The sequence below is a fragment of the Phyllobates terribilis genome, unplaced genomic scaffold (assembly GCF_046119375.1).
Source record: "Phyllobates terribilis strain yellow unplaced genomic scaffold, ASM4611937v1 Scaffold_11__3_contigs__length_659146591, whole genome shotgun sequence".
Classification (NCBI taxonomy): Eukaryota; Metazoa; Chordata; class Amphibia; order Anura; family Dendrobatidae; genus Phyllobates; species Phyllobates terribilis.
The window spans coordinates 295874567-295893643 of NW_027362771.1; the positions used below are offsets into that span (position 1 = coordinate 295874567).

Consider the following 19077-nt stretch of genomic DNA (forward strand, 5'->3'; position numbering starts at 1 on the left):
GCCTCCTGCTGTGTATAGATGGCGCCGTGCGGCCTCCCGCTGTGTATAGGTGGCGCCGTGCGGCCTCCCGCTGTGTATAGACGGCTACATGCGGCCTCCTGCTGTGTATAGATGGCGCCGTGCACCCTCCCGCTGTGTATAGATGGCGCCGTGCGGCCTCCCGCTGTGTATAGATGGCTACATGCGGCCTCCTGCTGTGTATAGATGGCTACGTGCGGCCTCCTGCTGTGTATAGATGGCTACGTGCGGCCTCCTGCTGTGTATAGATGGCTACGTGCGGCCTCCTGCTGTGTATAGATTGCTACGTGCGGCCTCCTGCTGTGTATAGATGGCTACGTGCGGCCTCCTGCTGTGTATAGATGGCTACGTGCGGCCTCCTGCTGTGTATAGATGGCTACGTGCGGCCTCCTGCTGTGTATAGATGGCTACGTGCGGCCTCCTGCTGTGTATAGATGGCTATGTGCGGCCTCCTGCTGTGTATAGATGGCTACGTGTGCTCAATATTGAGTCATACAATTAATGTAAGGCTATGTGCCCACGATGCAGAAATGCTCTGGATTTTTTTTGAGCGTTTCTGCATCTCCCGGGAAGAAAAAACGCATGCGGATTGTACATGCGGATTGTACATGCGTTTTTCCTGACAGGGACATGCGGATGTGAAGCGTTCTTCACATGCATTTCTGCATGTGGGTTGACAAGCGCTTTCCAAGCGATTTTAGCATCACTTGGAAAGTGCTTGACAACTTGGTCACACTATATAAATCCATGCAACCGGCATGGATTTATATAGTGTGACCGTAAAAGAATGGTAAAAAATAAATATATAATTACCTTCTGATGGCCTGCCGATGTCAGTGGTCGCGTGACCCGTCACATGACTAAATGACGTCACGGCAGGTCCTTTTCAGACCATCGCGAGCTACCAGCAAGCCAGAATGCATCGGATAAAGACAACGGGGGCCATCAGAAGGTAAGTATAATATTTATTTTTTATTTTATTATTTTTTTACAGGTTCTATGGTACCCGGGTCCGGAGGAGAGTCTCATCTTCTCCAAACTCGGGTACCATCAGCACATTGAAACGCATGGATTCTGCATGTACAGATGCTGTGATGCGGATTCCATGTGTTCCAATGCAAGTCAATGGCGGCGAAAGCGCCGCGCTTCCGCAAAATAATTGGTAGTGCTGCGGATTTTTCCGCAATGATAATCCGCAGCGGAAATTTCCGCAGCATGTGCATAGCACATGCGGATTATCATTGGGGAACATGGCAGACCTTCTACCAAGCGTTTTTAAGCGTTTCTGCAGCGGAATTGCCGCTGCGGAAATGCTTAAAAAACGCATAGTGGGCACACAGCCTAAAAAAAATTATTATAATTAATATTGTGCCAAATTAATTTCACGTGAACTATCACATGATCTATCACAGGGGCTCATGTGACATGTCACGTGATACATCAGGTGTGTGGGGGGGGGGGGCGCGCCTTCTAAACTGCCTGGGGCCCTTGCTACTCTTAATCCACCCCTAGTTAAGCACAATATGGAGTGATTTTTTTCGTCTATAGTTTATAGCTTGTTGCCAAGGTTATTGGCCACAACTGCAGTTTATGAAAGGTGGTCAGTTTCCTAGGCAAAGAGCACATGCTTGCACGTTCTTTGCTGTACAGCTTGCAAGCACTGCTCTGAAGCTAGCCAGATTTCTGGATCCAGCCAACTACCATGCCCCGGCCAATGCCGCAGAAGCAAAACTGCCTCTAAATAGAAGTGTACACCTTACAATTGCCCCGTTGTCATTTGCATTTCATGAATCTATATTCACTAACATATAACACCCAATACATCAAGACTGGCATTGTTCACAGGAGCCTTCATAAGGAGATGGGCTGGAGTCAGAAGCTCCTGATTCATAAAGAGGTGCACGCCTTCTCATAAATCAGGAGTGGTGTGCACCTCTGTGTGCGCCTTGCCCAAATTCTACTCCAGTTCCAGTAAAATTTATGATGAGCAGCGGTCACCAGGTCCAGGTTCGCCTGCTTTAACGGAGCTGTGAGAAAATTGCGTCAGAACGCCAAAAATCGCATAATTTTAGCACAGCTGATAGTTGCTCCAAAATGATGCGACGTTTCAAAGCTTTTTACTTCAGAATTCTGGTGTAAAAATGGGCCCATGGTATTTATATCTGTGATTGCATCAGTGAATATAAGAGAAAATCATACATGCATGCAATGTAGTATATACTAGATATAGTGCGATTAAGGATGTGGGGTGTACTCTGAATATATTGGGAATACTTCCTGCTCACCTTCGGTTTTTAGATGTTTTTCTTCTTCTTGTAATGTATAACCTATGAAATTAAACATTTCGCTCCTCCTTTCTCTTTGTCTGCAGCCTGTAAGCAGTAAATAGTTACACACTGCTTAACGGGGTTGTCCACTACTGGACAGCATTTTATTATTGGTCCCAGAGAGATGAAAAAAAAAAAATTGCTGGTAAAAACTCTAGTGCTTGAGTGTTTCTCCTCCATCTCACGGTCATTGATACTCACCTCCAGGACTGACAATCCTCTACCATAGGCCACGGCCCCACTATCAGTATTTGGTCATGAACATCATTAAACCTAACATGAATATATTAACCTTATATAAATTATAAGGGGTTAGAAAGGTAAAAATTAAAAAAAGTTTTTCTGTTAAATGGAAGCTATTATCAGAATAAGATTTTTGTTTAAATCAGTTTTTTTTTGTTAAATGTATTGTTTTTAGATGTTTGCAACATTTTTATTTTTGTATTATGATTAGGGTTGAGCGAGTATGTTCTGTCCGAGTATGCTCGGGCCGAGCTCCGAGTATTTACAGCTGCTCGGTGATATGTTTGAATCGCTCTCATGTGCAACTGTTTGACAGCTTTATTACATGTGAGGAATGTCTATTTCTTACACATTCCTCCCATGTAATAAAGCTGTCAAACAGTTGCAAATCATGCACACGAGAGCGATTCAAACATATCACCGAGCAGCTGTAAATACTCGGTGCTCGGCCCGAGCATACTCGGCAAAAGGGTTAATAGAACATACTCGCTCAACACTAATTATGATCTTTATTTAAAAAAAAATTGAAATCCTGCAATTTTCAAACTGGCCACCGGGGCTTTTTTAAACTAATACTCCCTGTCATTTCAGGATTAGCTTTAAGTAAGTCTCCTTATGATCAAAGGTAGGATTACAATGACAGGTACCACCTCTATACATAGCTGATAAAAATAGGTGATATCATAACTGACCCTGTTCCCCATCTGATCACAATTACCTTTACACGTGCTCATTATATGCATCAATACAAAGAATAAGATGAGAATTTGTGCACTGTACCAAATGCACATGTATTGTTTTCTGAAACAGGAAACATGACTCTAAAATAGTACCAGTGCTCAGTGTGAAAAATGCAAGATGCTGATTTTGTTTACTAATAAAGTGATATGTAAAATATAAAAAAAATGACAAAATTTAAAAAAAAACACCAAAACCTGATTTAAACAATAGGTCATTTTCTGATTATAGCTTTTTATGATGATTAAATATTTTAAGTTTGAACTTCCCAGATTCGATTAATTTTTCCCAAAAATTTGATTAGCAGCAAATCGGTTTGCCACAAATCACAATACTGCAAAGCCTCCAATGCCCTAAAAAAGGCATGTGAAACACTCAGAGGTCTCCTAGGATTGTACCTAACCCCTTTTATGCTGTTTAACACAAACAGAGCCTTAATAATATCAAGTGATCTCACCATAGAAATCGAGGGTTACCTAGTATATAAAAAATGTACACACCTTAAAATTGTCCTGTTTTCATTTGCATTATATAAATTTATATTTACTAGCATATCAAAACTGGCGTTGTTCATATCAGTCTTCATGATGAGATGTCCTGTAATAACTGACAGCCCATTTAATAACACAGTGCACTTTTTAATAGATCCAGTGACAGACTTAATTAAAAAAAAGTCCAAAAATTATCTTAATTACTCATTTGCGATCAGAAAGACCTTTTTTTCAGAACACTCAATCAGACTCAATCTGGTGGTGTTGCTGTCAGAGGTAACATCATCCTGCTGTGACTGAGACAATGTTGTGCCATATCTTCCATAACATCAGAGGCAAGGAAGACAATTATGGCCTGCGTTTTGGTAGTACTTATACATAGACAGCTGGTGCCAGTGGTGGTACTGTTTCCCATGTTCTTAGCTGTAGTATGATTTTTTTTTTTCATTTTACACCACTGCACCTATTGCCATTGGCACTTTATCTTTTACCATACATTTTATACAACACTATAAGCAACATTTGATAGTGTTTTCAACAATAATTGTTTACACCTTGCCAAAAGTAGATAAGAAATCCTAGGTAGGTGAGTACAGTACATGTACAGAAAGCAAAATTTAGCAGCAGACTGCAGTATAGGTACAGTATGGTGTATACCGTTGTCAGCTTGAACCAGTAGAGCAGGTGTGCAAAAGCAGACATTAATAGTTAAATGTATAAAAAATTTGATAAGTAAAAGTAAAACAAATGTGTAAAAAAAATTTATGCACACTTTGTGAGATAGATAGTCGGAAGGAAATATCTGGATTTTGGGGGGGGGGTTGTATTTTAAAAAAAACAATTATTCCACGCTCCACAAAAAGGATTGCACAAGAAATGCAAAAACCCAACACATTCACTTGTGACTAGCATGTACAATGTCTCTCTGACACTAATTTAAAGGGAATTTTTCAGTAGGATCCTAAGCCATCTATATGGGCATGCAGGTCACAGGAAGCTGAATAAAATGATTCCTTGATATCTATGATCCGACATCTTATTCCAGAGAAATCTCCATTTTTCTTATATGTAAATGAGCAGTTAAGATCTATGGGCCGGACATAGATCTCTCCAAGAATCTACATCTAGAGTTTATTTTAAAAAAAATCGGGCATTATCAGAAAGGGCTACTCTCTGCTCTCCTGATCTCACTCCAGAGATCTGCAGAGCTGTGTGTGATTATACCTGACACATCTGCAGGTATCCTCTCAGCTTCGGCTTCCATCTCACAGGCAACTAGTGTTGCAATACAGCAGAGCTGTGAGAGCTGCAGTTGCTAATGTGTTTTTAATGTGACAAACTTATGTTCTACTGTACTGTGTCAGTTACATGTCCCACAATGGTAACCCCTCCTTTTATTTAAAATAAGCTCTGGCCCAGATTTTCATGCAGATCAGGGTCTGGCCCATAGTCCTGAATAGCTCATTTACATGTAAGAAAAACGTGAATTTCTCTGGAAGACATCGAATTGCAGCTATCAAAGTATCACTTTATTCAGCTTCCTATGAACTACATGATCATATAGACAGCTTAGGTGGGTTGATCCTACTGAAAGATTACCTTTAAGGCTTTTTTTCTGTAAAAACTTTTGTGCTGGCTTACTGCTGCTTTTTAGTGCATTAGAAATAAAGAAAAAATGTGTAATTGTAATTCAAATGCAGCAAGATAGAAACCAGCTTCACTATATCACTGATCAATTATAATGAGTCTGGCACTGCTGCTGGCACCTCTTCTATCTAGTTCCCTCCCTTATCAATTAAATTTCTGTATTATTCACAGACCACTACACTTATCTTCCTTAATGCTACAGTTATACAATACATTACTGCCTGGAGTATTAATCCAATGTTCAGTACTTTCTCTTCCAATCTCTATTGCTGAGCTGTGAGCTCTAACGTTCTCTCACTGTCCTAAATCACTCTGAAATGGTTGCTGCATTCCCTGCTCTGGCTTTTATACAGGCTATGATAGTCCCTCCTGCTTGGGTATGCTATACCATGTGATATGATAAGTGCAGGCTATTTTGAGGAAGCCAGTGTGGTCACCCCTGAGGTCATAACATCCTTCTGTGACTGATGCAGTCTTCTACAATGTATAAAAAGTCAGCTTGCAGTCTTAAAGCAATTTGTGCAAATTGAATCACAATTTGTTTGAATTCACTGGGACCTGCAAATTTCATAAAATGCAACTCAAATTTCATTTTTATCAAAATGATTCACACATCTATAATTGCTTTTCTGTAAACCAGGGTTCTTCAATCTTATGTTCAATCTTATGGTGTCTCTGGGCCTCATTGGAAGATGAGTAGTTGTCTGGGGCCACACAACCACTTTTTTCACATTACCATGATGTCAGTAAAGGTCCTTTTTCCCTGCACTGATTATGTAGAACTGGCATTATCAGTGCAGTTTCTGTTTTTTTAAGATAGGCGGCCCAGCAATTAACCATTCCACCACATCAGACGCTTTGTAGGGTCTCACAAGGGAATGAGGGCCCTTAGCAACTAAATAGCCCCACCTCACTCCCAACAGAGGCCCGGCCTAGGCCCACCTGAGGATCCTCCAGTAAGCCAGTCCGACAGTGTGGAGTGAGGCTAGGGCAGCCTAGGAGCTAGGTCACTGACAACGGGTGGTGGGGCCTGTTTGCTTTTTGTGGCCTCGCCTGAAATTGTGTTTTTGCCTTTATTTCATGCTCCCAACCTCCAGGTAGCTTACAACTTATGAAGTCTTATGTGAAGACCTGGTATCTTCCGTGGGCGTAACGCTACTCAGACAACACAGGGTGAGGGTAAAACAGCGTGGCAATACTTTATTGAGCCACAAAGTTGACAATAAACACATAGAACAGTCCCAGCAAATGCCCAAGATGGTACAACATTACACAGTCTCAACCTTCTGCTGACCCGCCTGGGATAGAACAGCTGTGACTTTGGAGACTTCCAGGGCCAACTTCCTAAACCAGTGGCCCCCCGCTTCTGGTGGGCTCCAACAGAGAGGAGGTAGTGGCAAGCTTAGGAAGCTAGCAGTCCATCGAGGTACAAGGCCAGGAGACCCGAGGGTCCCAACCTGGCCTCTCCAAAAGTTTTCGTGGGGACAGGCGACCGGTGGGTCCCTCCTGGCAACTCCGAATGTCTCCATGGGTTCTAGGTGACCGGTGGGTCCCTCCTAGCAACCCCAGAACAACATATCCATGGTCACCAGGTGACTTCTTCGTCCTCTCCTGGATTCCACAAAATGTATCCATGTCTCTCTGATGGTTAATGGAGCAGATCCAAATCTCTCCAGTCAGGGCCGGTACCCTTAGGCTAGAATAATATAGAATTCAAATCTGTGTCTTTTTGGTAATGCCATGCAACCCATCTGCTGTCCTGGAGGATGTCTCTCATTCTCCTTCCAAAGTCTGTCTGATTCTGTCACAAGTCTCAATCTGTCTCTAGCACTACAGACATCCCTGTTTATATTTACATCTGTGTGAGGTCATCAGGCACAGGTAAGAGGTAAAGGTACAGTGCTCGAGTCTCCACAGCTCATCCCCCAAGATTGACTGGCAAACACCCTACAATGGTATTTAACACATCAAGCAAACATTCATTGTTCTAGCTAATCTATTTAAATAGTTGGTATCACAGGGACTCTTGTAAATACATATCATTGTTTCAGAATCAAAGAGCAGATAGCATTCAGGGTTATACAAATAATAGTCTGTGTTAATCAACTAAAGAAGAACACAGATTAAAGAGTCAACATAAAAATAAAGGTGTGCTGCTCTTGCCATCGGAAAGTATGTCTGGCATAATTAAGATTTTACTCTGTATCGTCACACCTTATTTCTTACTCCTGCCTCTTTCAGCTTGCTTCTCTTCTGCCTTCTCCTTCTTGACCTCTTACATTCATTTTCAGTCCTTTTTCTTTCACCATGCTTCATGCTCCACTTCCTCCATATTGCTCTCCTCCCGTTTCTTCCTCTGATTCCTTGCCCCTTTGTATAGACTGACAGACGGTAACAATTAGTTGTTTGTTCCACATCTCCACTCACTGCCATCAAGGACAGGGGCAGACATACCATTAGTGCAACCTGTACAGGCACCTAGGGGCTAAAGAGGCAAGGGGGCCCATTTCCCCCTCCACAGAAGGTGGAATTGTACATTATGATGAGCTATTAGACAACAAAGGGGCCCATGTACTGTTCTTGTAGAGGGGCCCTCTTGTGCTCCTGGTCTAGAAGTTCCTGTCGGCTCTCCTGATTCCTCCCACTGTGATTCAATTCAAGCTAATGAACTGAGGGAAGCACTAACAATGTAAGGTTGAAAAATTGATAATCGCTGCCTCACAAAGTAACTATGAGCATATGTAACATCTGATGTTGTCATTTCTACTCTCTGCAGTGTGCAGATAACACACTGGAAGCCGCATACTGCTTCATTAATACAAATTGCAGCACTTAGTCACAAAAAATCTCATAGCATTTTAAGTAAACTCACAATTTTGTGTTGAGCTGCATTCATGGCCATCCTTGATCGTACAGTATGTGGTCAGCGGGCCTCAGGATGGACACCCCTACCATAAACTGTTATATTTCTGGGTTTTATTCAAGATATCTTCTGCATTTTTATTACATAATATACTAAATAATAACACTTACTGTAGCTCAATTTTCTTTTTCAAGAGGAAAAATGAAAAGCCTCATTCTTTTCACAAATATCTACTTATGAAGAATAGAAGAAAAAAATTGCATTATAAACTTATGGGTAAACAACTCTGTTTCAAGCATGTGATGCTCATTCAAACTCACCTATGGCAAGTGACAGGTGTGGGCAGTATGAAAATCACACCTGAAACCAGATAAAAAGGGAATAAGTTGACTCAATCTTTGCATTGTGTGTCTGTGTGTGCCACACTAAGCATGGAGAATAGAAAGAGGAGAAGAGAACTGTTTGAGGACTAGAGAACCAAAATCGTTGAAAAATATCAGCAATTTCAAGATTACAAGTCCATCTCCAGATGTTCCTTTGTCCATGGTGCGCAACATAATCAAGAAGTTTACAGCCTATGGCACTGTAGCTAATCTCCCTGGATGTGGACGGCAAAGAAAAATTGATGAAGGGTTTCAACGCAGGATAATCCGGGTGGTGGATAAGTAGTCCCAATTAAGTTTCAAAGAAATTCAAGCTGTCCTGCAGACTCAGGGTGCATCAGTGTCAGCGCAAACTATTAGTCGACAGCTGAATTAAATGAAACGCTATGGCAGGAGACTCAGGAGGACCCCACTGCTATCACACAGACATAAAAAGGATAGATTGTAGTTTGTTTAAAATGTAAGTGAGTAGGCCAAAATCCTCCTGGGAAAGGGTCTTGGGGACATGTGAGACGAAGATAGGATTTTTTGGTAAAGCAAAAGGCGGCTCATCGAAAAGGGCAAAAAATTCAAAATACATCACAGAGAAGACACCAGCTTTACCAACACTAAATCAGATTACCAATTCACTAGCAGGATGCAGCAGACCGCCATGATAAAGGAAGGGACAGTACAGGGGCAAAATACTAATGCAAACAGCCACTCACAAACCTACCAATTCACAGAGGGGGTTGCTGTGTAGTATTAAAAATTCACACAGATGGGGTTTGCATAGAATGCCAGTCACACAGATACGTGTGATAAACAGTGTCTGGCTTACAGCTTATTGATGACGCCCATACTATTAGCTCAGGCGTTCTTGTCCAGCACTATATACAGGCACCCCACAAGACAGACACCCCAATTCACCCAACCAACACTAAAGGGCCTGATGCACCCTGCAAAATGGAAAAATATGTAATAAATAAGGTGAAAAATAATGTATAAGATAAATACATTACATGAGGTATTGGTTGATATTTTGGCCAAAATATGCAAGCTTGCAACCCATGTCAAGGGTCCTCATACTTGTGAGTCCTAACACTAAAACTAAAAACGGCTCACAGAAAAGGACAAAAAATTCAGGACTATCACCCCAAACATACTTCAAGAAGCACTCAGAAATGGATGGAAACAAAGCGTGGGAGAGTTCTGACCAACAATGAGTCTGGATCTAAATCCCTTTAAACACCTGTGGAGAGATCTTAACATTGCTGTTAGTAGAAGGCATCCTTCCAATATGAGAGACCTGGAGCAGTTTGCAAAAAAAGAATGGTCCAAAATTCCAGTTGAGATGTGTAAAAAGTTTGTTAGCAGTTATTTAGTGCTCTATTCATTGTGCAGCCACATAATTGCAACTGGCTGCCAAATACAGTCTTGTTTATCCACAAGCCATTACTTGTGTTTCCTGCCTGCTTGATCACTACACATATGTAGCACCCTGAGGATTCGGCTGCTACAGGGGTATTACACCTCAAGCCAGAGGTGTGGTATTCCACTCCCGGGTAAGGATGGAGTGTGGAACTGAGCTCAGTAGGCTGCATGCACTACATACATCCCATTTCCGGGGGACAGACCAATGGTACTCCCACTAGAGAAATGTGCAGGTACGACAGCATCTGTCACTGGCTGGAGTGGGAGGGGGGTGGAACATCCCAGTAGTGTAGGGGCAGATAGGGGGAGCAGTCTGGGTAATGCTAGGAGCTCATTGGGTGCTGGTCACCTGAGCTCACACATAGAGGGAGTATATAAGGTGGGAACCATCTTAGAACAGGGTCTTTTGTAGAGGTTTGGTCAGACAAGCAGAGCAGCTCAGCTAGCTCCAAGGCCAAGAGAGTGAGAGAGAGGAGAGAAGAAGGACCCAGAGGGGGAGAAGAGGGAACTCCAAGAACCCAAAATTAGACCAGAGGGTGAAGAGTTGGCACAAGGGTACCGGATCCCAAGCTGGTGGAGGGCACTAATCCTTAGCCAGAGACCGGAGGTCGTGGGCAGGATCTGCCACGACCACCCACTAAATCCACCCGGAAGGCAAACCAAGAATAGGGTCAGGGAACCCAGAGACAAGGGTTTTACCAACAAGAGGCCTGAGGGAGCCGGACTTAGGTGGATCCCTGGTGGGGAAGGCCAGAGAGAAGGACAAGTCAGAAAGGGAGCTCAGGAACACGCTCCAGAATCACCTGGGGGTTGGCCGAGTCCAGGACCTGGTGGACGCAGCACGGCTCGGGTGGTCACTCAAGGCCGGAGTGACCAACACAAAAGCAGTAAGTAAAAACCCTGAACTGCACAGCCCGACTCTGAGTTTCATTACCATCCTCACTGCACCACTACAACCACCACCCTCTACAACTGACCCCCTGAGGCTATACCCCTCCCGTTGGGGGTTATACTATCAGAAGCTGCACACACACCATCAGCCTCAGCGGACCCTGCTGCAGCGGCGGCCGTATTGACCGCAAATCAACGGGTGGCGTAGTCGACACTAAAGAACATCCAGTAACATCTGTAGGACTGCCACACACTGAGCTTGACACCCTGGGCACGGACCGGGTCACCGCCACTCGGAGACTACAACCCCCATCTGATCCGGCTCCGGGTAACCCCCCCAAACAACACTGGCCCAGGGGGCGCGTCACATACAGTACAGACCAAAAGTTTGGACACACCTTCTCCTTTAAAGATTTTTCTGTATTTTCTTGACTATGAAAATTGTACATTTACACTGAAGGCATCAAAACTATGAATTAACACATGTGGAATTATATACTTAACAAAAAAGTGTGAAACAACTGAAAATATGTCTTATATTCTAGGTTCTTCAAAGTAGCCACCTTTTGCTTTGATGACTGCTTTGCACACTCTTGGCATTCTCTTGATGAGCTTCAAGAGGTAGTCACCAGAAATGGTCTTCCAACAATCTTGAAGGAGTTCCCAGAGATGCTTAGCACTTGTTGGCCCTTTTGCCTTCACTCTGCGGTCCACCTCACCCCAAACCATCTGGATTGAGTTCAGGTCTGGTGACTGTGGAGGCCAGGTCATCTGGCGTAGCACCCCATCACTCTCCTTCTTGGTCAAATAGCAATTACACAGCCTGGAGGTGTGTTTGGGGTCATTGTCCTGTTGAAAAATAAATGATGGTCCAACTAAACGCAAACCGGATGGAATAGCATGCCGCTGCAAGAAGCTGTGGTAGCCATGCTGGTTCAGTGTGCCTTCAATTTTGAATACATCCCCAACAGTGTCACCAGCAAAGCACCCCCACACCATCACACCTCCTCCTCCATGCTTCACGGTGGGAACCAGGCATGTAGAGTCCATCCGTTCACCTTTTCTGCGTCGCACAAAGACACAGTGGTTGGAACCAAAGATCTCAAATTTGGACTTATTAGACCAAAGCACAGATTTCCACTGGTCTAATGTCCATTCCTTGTGTTCTTTAACCCAAACAAGTCTCTTCTGCTTGTTGCCTGTCCTTAGCAGTGGATTCCTAGCAGCTATTTTACCATGAAGGCCTGCTGCACAAAGTCTCCTCTTAACAGTTGTTGAAGAGACGTGTCTGCTGCTAGAACTCTGTGTGGCATTGACCTGGTCTCTAATCTGAGCTGCTGTTAACCTGCGATTTCTGAGGCTGGTGACTCGGATAAACTTATCCTCAGAAGCAGAGGTGACTCTTGGTCTTCCTTTCCTGGGGCGGTCCTCATGTGAGCCAGTTTCTTTGTAGCGCTTGATGGTTTCTGCCACTGCACTTGGGGACACTTTCAAAGTTTGCCCAATTTTTCGCACTGACTGACCTTCATTTCTTAAAGTAATGATGGCCACTCGTTTTTCTTTACTTAGCTGCTTTTTTCTTGCCATAATACAAATTCTAGCAGTCTATTCAGTAGGACTATCAGCTGTGTATCCACCAGACTTCTGCACAACACAACTGATGGTTCCAACCCCATTTATAAGGCAAGAAATCCCACTTATTAAACCTGACAGGCCACACCTGTGAAGTGAAAACCATTTCCGGTGACTACCTCTTGAAGCTCATCAAGAGAATGCCAAGAGTGTGCAAAGCAGCCATCAAAGCAAAAGGTGGCTACTTTGAATAACCTAGAATATAAGACATATTTTCAGTTGTTTCACACTTTTTTGTTAAGTATATAATTCCACATGTGTTAATTCATAGTTTTTATGCCTTCAGTGTGAATGTACAATTTTCATAGTCATGAAAATACAGAAAAATCTTTAAATGAGAAGGTGTGTCCAAACTTTTGGTCTGTACTGTATGTAGGAACTGAAAGTGAGTATGAGGCTCCTCCCTGATATGAGGTATTCCTATGACTGCATTATATATAGTACTAGTTTATAGAGCAGGGTAGAGACGACAGACCTAAAAAATCATGTTAAAACTGTTTTGTAAAGTAGGTGAAATCTGCAAACTGAGAATCATTCTTTTTATGTATCATCATTAGTGATGAGTGAACATGCTCGCCACTACTCGGTACTCGCCCAAGCATCACGGTGCTCGACAAGCTCGGCGCTTGGCGAGTATTTCTGGGTTGCTCGGGCGGGAATTGCATGTTTGATGCTCTTCAGAGCACCAGTGAACATGCAGGGATTTCTTGCCACGCACTGTAATGCAGTAGCCATGTTGGTTGTGGGCATTACAGTGATTGGCTGGCCGCACAGCATCATCAGGTCTATATAAGACCTGGTGCCACTATGCTTGTCGCAGTCTACCCTGGAAACAGGCAGAGTAGGCAGAGCTACTTCTGAGTCAGAGAGAGATTTCCTTGTTTATAGTTAGTATAGGTATTCCACAACATATACTGTATATATATATCCATCTGAATTAACAGTCCTTCTGAGGACTAATCCAGCTGCATATTTTCAGTGGTTAAGGTGATAGCAGGAGTTAGGTAAGCAGGCAGGGTATGTGACATGCTGCAGTGCATCATACAGCACAAGAGGGTCCATTTCATGTTCAATTTCTGACTGATCCTGCTGTGACAAATATTTGGAGACATAGCCCCAGGTAACAGGGGCCAGGGCTAATTTTTTTTTATCTTAATCCTGGTTATTTGCTTAACAAGCAATCCAGAGTACACCATTTTCTGCTCCATTTGCTTGTTAGCACTGTAGAATACAGCCAGATCTTTTCCATATTACAGCGATAAAAATCCAGAAATTTGAACTGAACGTGGAAAATATTGGCCTCCATTTCCATTTTGATGCAGTGTGTCAGTGAAGCTACTCACATGAGGTCTCTGTGAAGAATAGTATTAGTAAACTACAGGTCTGCTATTTAATACCGTGGTTCTCTGTCAGACGTATCACATATAACTGCGTTCCAAAATCAGCCATTTCTGGCTTCCATTTTCATCTTGTTGCAGTGTGTCGGTCAAGCTATTCACACTAGGTCTCTGTGAAAAATAGTATTAGTAAACTACAGGCCTGCTATTTAAAACTGCCTCAGCCAAGCGGCAACAGCCTGTGCTGAAGCTAATATGCCTAGGTAACAAACCACACAACGCTGAAAAGTTGTGGACAGATCTGAAAGAGCAGGCAGATCTGTGGCTGACACTGTTGACCCTACAGTCAGGCATGGTCGTGTGTGACAATGGCCAGAACCTGGTGGTGGCTCGGAGGCGAGGCGAGCTTACAGACATATCATGCCTGGCCCATAGGATTAACCTCGTGGTTCAGCGGTTTCTCAAAACTTACCCAGATCTGCCGGATCTGCTTGTCAAAGTACGCCGCATGTGTGCCCATTTTAGAAAGTTAGCCACAGCTTCCGCTGCCCTTGCCGTTCTTAAGCAGTGCAACATTTGCAGCTTCCAGCTCACTGACTGGTATGCGATGTCCCAACGCATTGGAACTCTACATTGCAGATGTTGGGAAGGATTTGTGAGCAGAAGAGGGCAGTTGTTGACTACCAGCATCAACAAGGCCATCGGTATTCAAGTCAGACTCCACACATAAGACCTCAGGAGTGGACATGGATGTCAGACATCCGTACCATCCTCCAAAACTTTGAGGAGTCCACCAAGAAGGTGAGCGGCGATGACAACATAATTAGCATCACCTTCCCGCTTCTCTGTCTTCTAAAACGCTCTCTGCTCACAATTAAAGAGGATGTCTGTTATGCTGGTGTACCAATTCACTTGGGGAAATAGGTAAAGCAAAAAAATTGCAACCGACCCTGCCAGTTCCTGTGCAGACTAGAGATCCTAACCCCGCAGTCCCTAGTGGATCCTGCTTGAGCTGAGATAGCCCTAACCATAGTCTACATCAATGGCAACTCGGACCTGTGCTATCTGAAAGGCCGACGAATGCTAAAGAACTGGAGGGCAGAGCAGAGTTAAATTACCTGCAAAAAATAAAGTGTGCTGAAAAAGGAAATCATCCCAGAGTGAGTAATATAAAGCATGAAATACAAAATAAAATATAAAGTATGTATAGTTAAATAATATGCCACCCTACATCCTAAAAAGTGGCAGAAGATACGTGCAGAGTGAAGAACAGAAACAGCAAAGAGATAAACCCTAGCTGGAATTTCACTGACTGGTTTTAAACTACATCAGAATGGCTGTATACCCAAATGAGACTATCACCAGCAGGAAATGCCAGCAGAGAGAAAGAATATAAAGCCGCACCCAAAAGGTGATAGGGCAGACAAATGAAAACACCTGTGTTATGCTAAACAGACTTCAGCCAGGATAACAGAGCCTAAACACCCAGAAAAAAAGGCTCAGCAGACAGAGAAGCCAACCATAAAACACAGGCTCATGGGTACGAACCCAGGAGCATAACAGTGTCTCATTACCAAGGTTTTACACAAGGTGTTACATAAGAAACATCTCATGATGGTTAAAACTAGTGAGCTGTCTCAAGACCTTGGCAACCTTATTGTTACAAAATGGCATTGGTGACAGAAGAATTTCTAAACTACTGAAGGTTCCACTAAGCACTGCTGGGGCCATAATCCAGAAGTGGAAAGAACTCCTTTCACCATAAACTGACCACAACCAGGTGTTCGCCGCAAGATTTCAGACAGAGAAGTGAAAATAATTATCAGAAGAGTTGTAAAAGAGCCAAGGACCACCTGTGGAGAGCTACAGAAACACCTGAAATCAGCAGGTACAATGGTTTCAAAGAAACAAGCTATGCACTCAACCTCCATGGCCTGTATGCACGATCACTACACAAGACTCTTTTGCTGAACAAAAAGCATGTTCAAGCGCGTTTAAAGTTTGCTCAACAACATTTAGACAAGTCTGTGAGATACTGGGAGAATATAGTCTAGTCAGATGAGACCATATTGAACTCTTTGGATGCCATAATACTCACCATGTTTGGAAGCCAAAAGGCACTGCATATAAGTTATATAACCCAAAAAAACACCATATCAACAGTGAAGTTTGGAGGTGGGAACATCATGGTGTGGGATTGTTTTTCAGTATACAGCACTGTCAAATTTCATATTATTGAGGGAAGGATAAATGGGTACAGAGATATTCTTGAAAAAAATATACTGCTATCCACCAGGATGATGAAGATGAAACAATGCTGGACATTTCATCAAAACAATGATCCCAAACACACAGCCAAAGGAACTCTCAATTGGCTTCAGAGAAAGAAAATAAAGCTACTAGAATGGCCCAGACAATCACCTGACTGAATTCAATAGAAAATTTATGGAGGAACTAAAGCTTAGAGTTAATGTTAACAGGTACGCGGATACAATACTGCAGACAATAAGACAATGAGGAGGCAAGGAACTTGAAACAACAACTATTTATTTGATGAAAACAATAGAAGGGGTGCCTTCGGCACAATATCAGGGATAGCACAAACAGTGAAAATGAAACAAGTAATGGTACAAGAAGAATACAGTAATTCAGATGAACAGGATATTGACACAATGCTTTTTACACACTATCGTTCTATTATTACCACTAAATAACTGCTATCATCAGTGATGTATTGGTCCTAATACCCCAACCTAAAGGGCATCACTGTCACTACTGGGCCCGTCACCGACATCACTCTCTAGGCAACGTGGTGTTCGCTTGCTGACACTCTGTTAAGCATTAACTGTGTGCGTCTTCTCACGGGACCATCAGGATTTTAAATATGTTTGTGTGGAAGAATGGGCCAAACTCACACCTGAGCAATGCATGCAACTAGTTTCTCCATACAGGAGGAATCTTGAAGCTGTCATCACCAACAAAGGCTTTTGTACAAAGCATTAATTAAATTTCAGTAAGCGTGTTCAATACTTGGTTTGAGTCCTTTGCCTGAGTGGATTGGATGGGTTGTTTCATGTCAATAGCAAATTTAGAAATATATTTACTTAGAAAATTGGTGACGTGTTCACTACTTATATCACCTGCTGTATATGTGCACATACTTGCCAGCTTTGTGAATAAGAATTTCTGCTTCTTAATAGAACTGGTCTTCTGAAAACATTTCTCCTTCACAGACAATCTATGTGACCTGGACTGTCATATTTGTGCTGCACTAGTTTTAGAGTTGAAAGCAGGAATGTATGTCTTTCAGTTTCAAAGAGATATCATACGACCATTTCCGTCACTGACCACTATGTTTCTGGGCCTCCACTTTTCACATTTCTTCTTCACACACATTAAAGGCCGGACATCATGAAATAGCACACAACAATCTCTTTGTAAAACTCAATCCCCAACAATTTCTTTATGCACTGATATTGCAGTTATTGGTAAAAAGGTAAGTGGTTTTGTTGCGTATCATCGGTAAACTGACATTTATGCTCATTCATTTGCATTTTGGCCAAGCATAATGTACTATTCTAAGCTTGATTCTTATCACTCATTCCAATATTATAAGGCCAATGTAATTGCAGATACCACTACATTAACATTTCTTTTCTGTGCAGAAAATGGGAAGATTTTTGTACAGAAGAAGCCAACTATGTTTCCACCTTGGGAGAGCACATTTGATGCTCACATTAACAAAGGAAGAGTTATGCATCTAATTGTGGAAGGAAGGCCTCCAGGGGTGGCATCAGAGACCACAATCGAACTGTTTTCTCTGGCTGAACGATGCAAAAAAAATAATGGCAAGATGGAGATATGGGTAAGACTCATTACAATTTCTTATTATTGGTGTTGTTCAATACTGGACAACTCTACGGTTTTCTTGACTGCGCAGCTTACAGTAAAAAAACCTGCATGCCTAACTTTCGAACCAGCATCGGTTCCTCTGATGTTGACGATGTGTCCACTGGCAGTCAAGTGACCGCTGAAGCCAAACAGCAGATACTGGGAGACATAGTGTCAAGTTAGGAGGAATGATACCAGATCATAAGTATGTAAGTTTTTTTTTTATTTTAGGCTTCTCATTCGAGCATCCTTTGCGAAAGTGAGCCAGTGCTGGTGAAACATGAGAGGGCTATTTTCCCCACCTGTATTGCTCAAATGGGGTAGTTGTGCTGGACAGACACAACTATGGAAAAGGTTCAACTGGAAACACCCAGGGCTGCTGCTCCAACCGCCTATTCCGATTGCCAAAGCAGGGAACCAATTAATATTCCAATGAAAAAATAAAAATGCGGTTTCTCCAGGCTCTACCGCAATGGAGGACAATTCCAGTTGGGGATAAAGATTTTTTATTTGGTTGGAAATTACGCATTTCAAGGATGATCAGTCGCCCTCATCAGGTATAAACCTGATGCATAAACCTGATGTATACTTGATGAACGGGACGGATCATCACCGAAACGCGTAGTTTACAGCCAAATAAAAAACCTTTATACACAACTGGATTGTCCTCCCAGCACCCAGAGGATCCACATTTTCCTTTAGAATATCATACTGAGTGAGGGACAATGGGAGCCATCATACTAAGTGAGAGGCTGTGGGGACCATTATACTGAATCAGGGCCTGAGGCTGCCATCATACTGAGTATGGAGCTATGGGGGCCATCATTTTTTTCAATACAGTAGAAACTATAAAAGCAAAACCCAAAAAACTTTTTTTTTTTTCAATTCTTCAGCAAAATATATGGTTAAATGAATTGTATCTTTCAAACATGCACCTCACATTGCAAAAATCAATCTCTCATGCAGCAATGTCAACAGATAAATATAAGTAAGAGTCAAGGAGGATTTGCACGGACTATAAGCTTGTGCTCAGAAGGAGAAGATATAATATATATAGAGTGTATACCTTCGGCACAATAAACTAAAAATTTTGATGCCAAAAAATAAGTTTATTGAGAGCGACCCAAAGGAACAAGAATTGCCAACATTTCGGCTAATGCCTTTATCAAGGTTATCTAAATATAAGAAACATACAGATATAGG

General features: G+C 42.6%; 1 protein-coding gene across 2 annotated transcripts in view; it reads left to right on the top strand.

Moving 5' to 3' along the window:
- Positions 1–19077, top strand: part of PRKCQ (protein kinase C theta) — a 242426-nt gene that overhangs the window by 94862 nt on the left and 128487 nt on the right. For both annotated transcript variants that reach the window (XM_073652454.1, XM_073652453.1), the window contains one exon: positions 17649–17848. In XM_073652454.1, coding sequence (XP_073508555.1) covers positions 17649–17848 — 200 coding nt within the window. The remainder of the gene's footprint in view (positions 1–17648; positions 17849–19077) is intronic.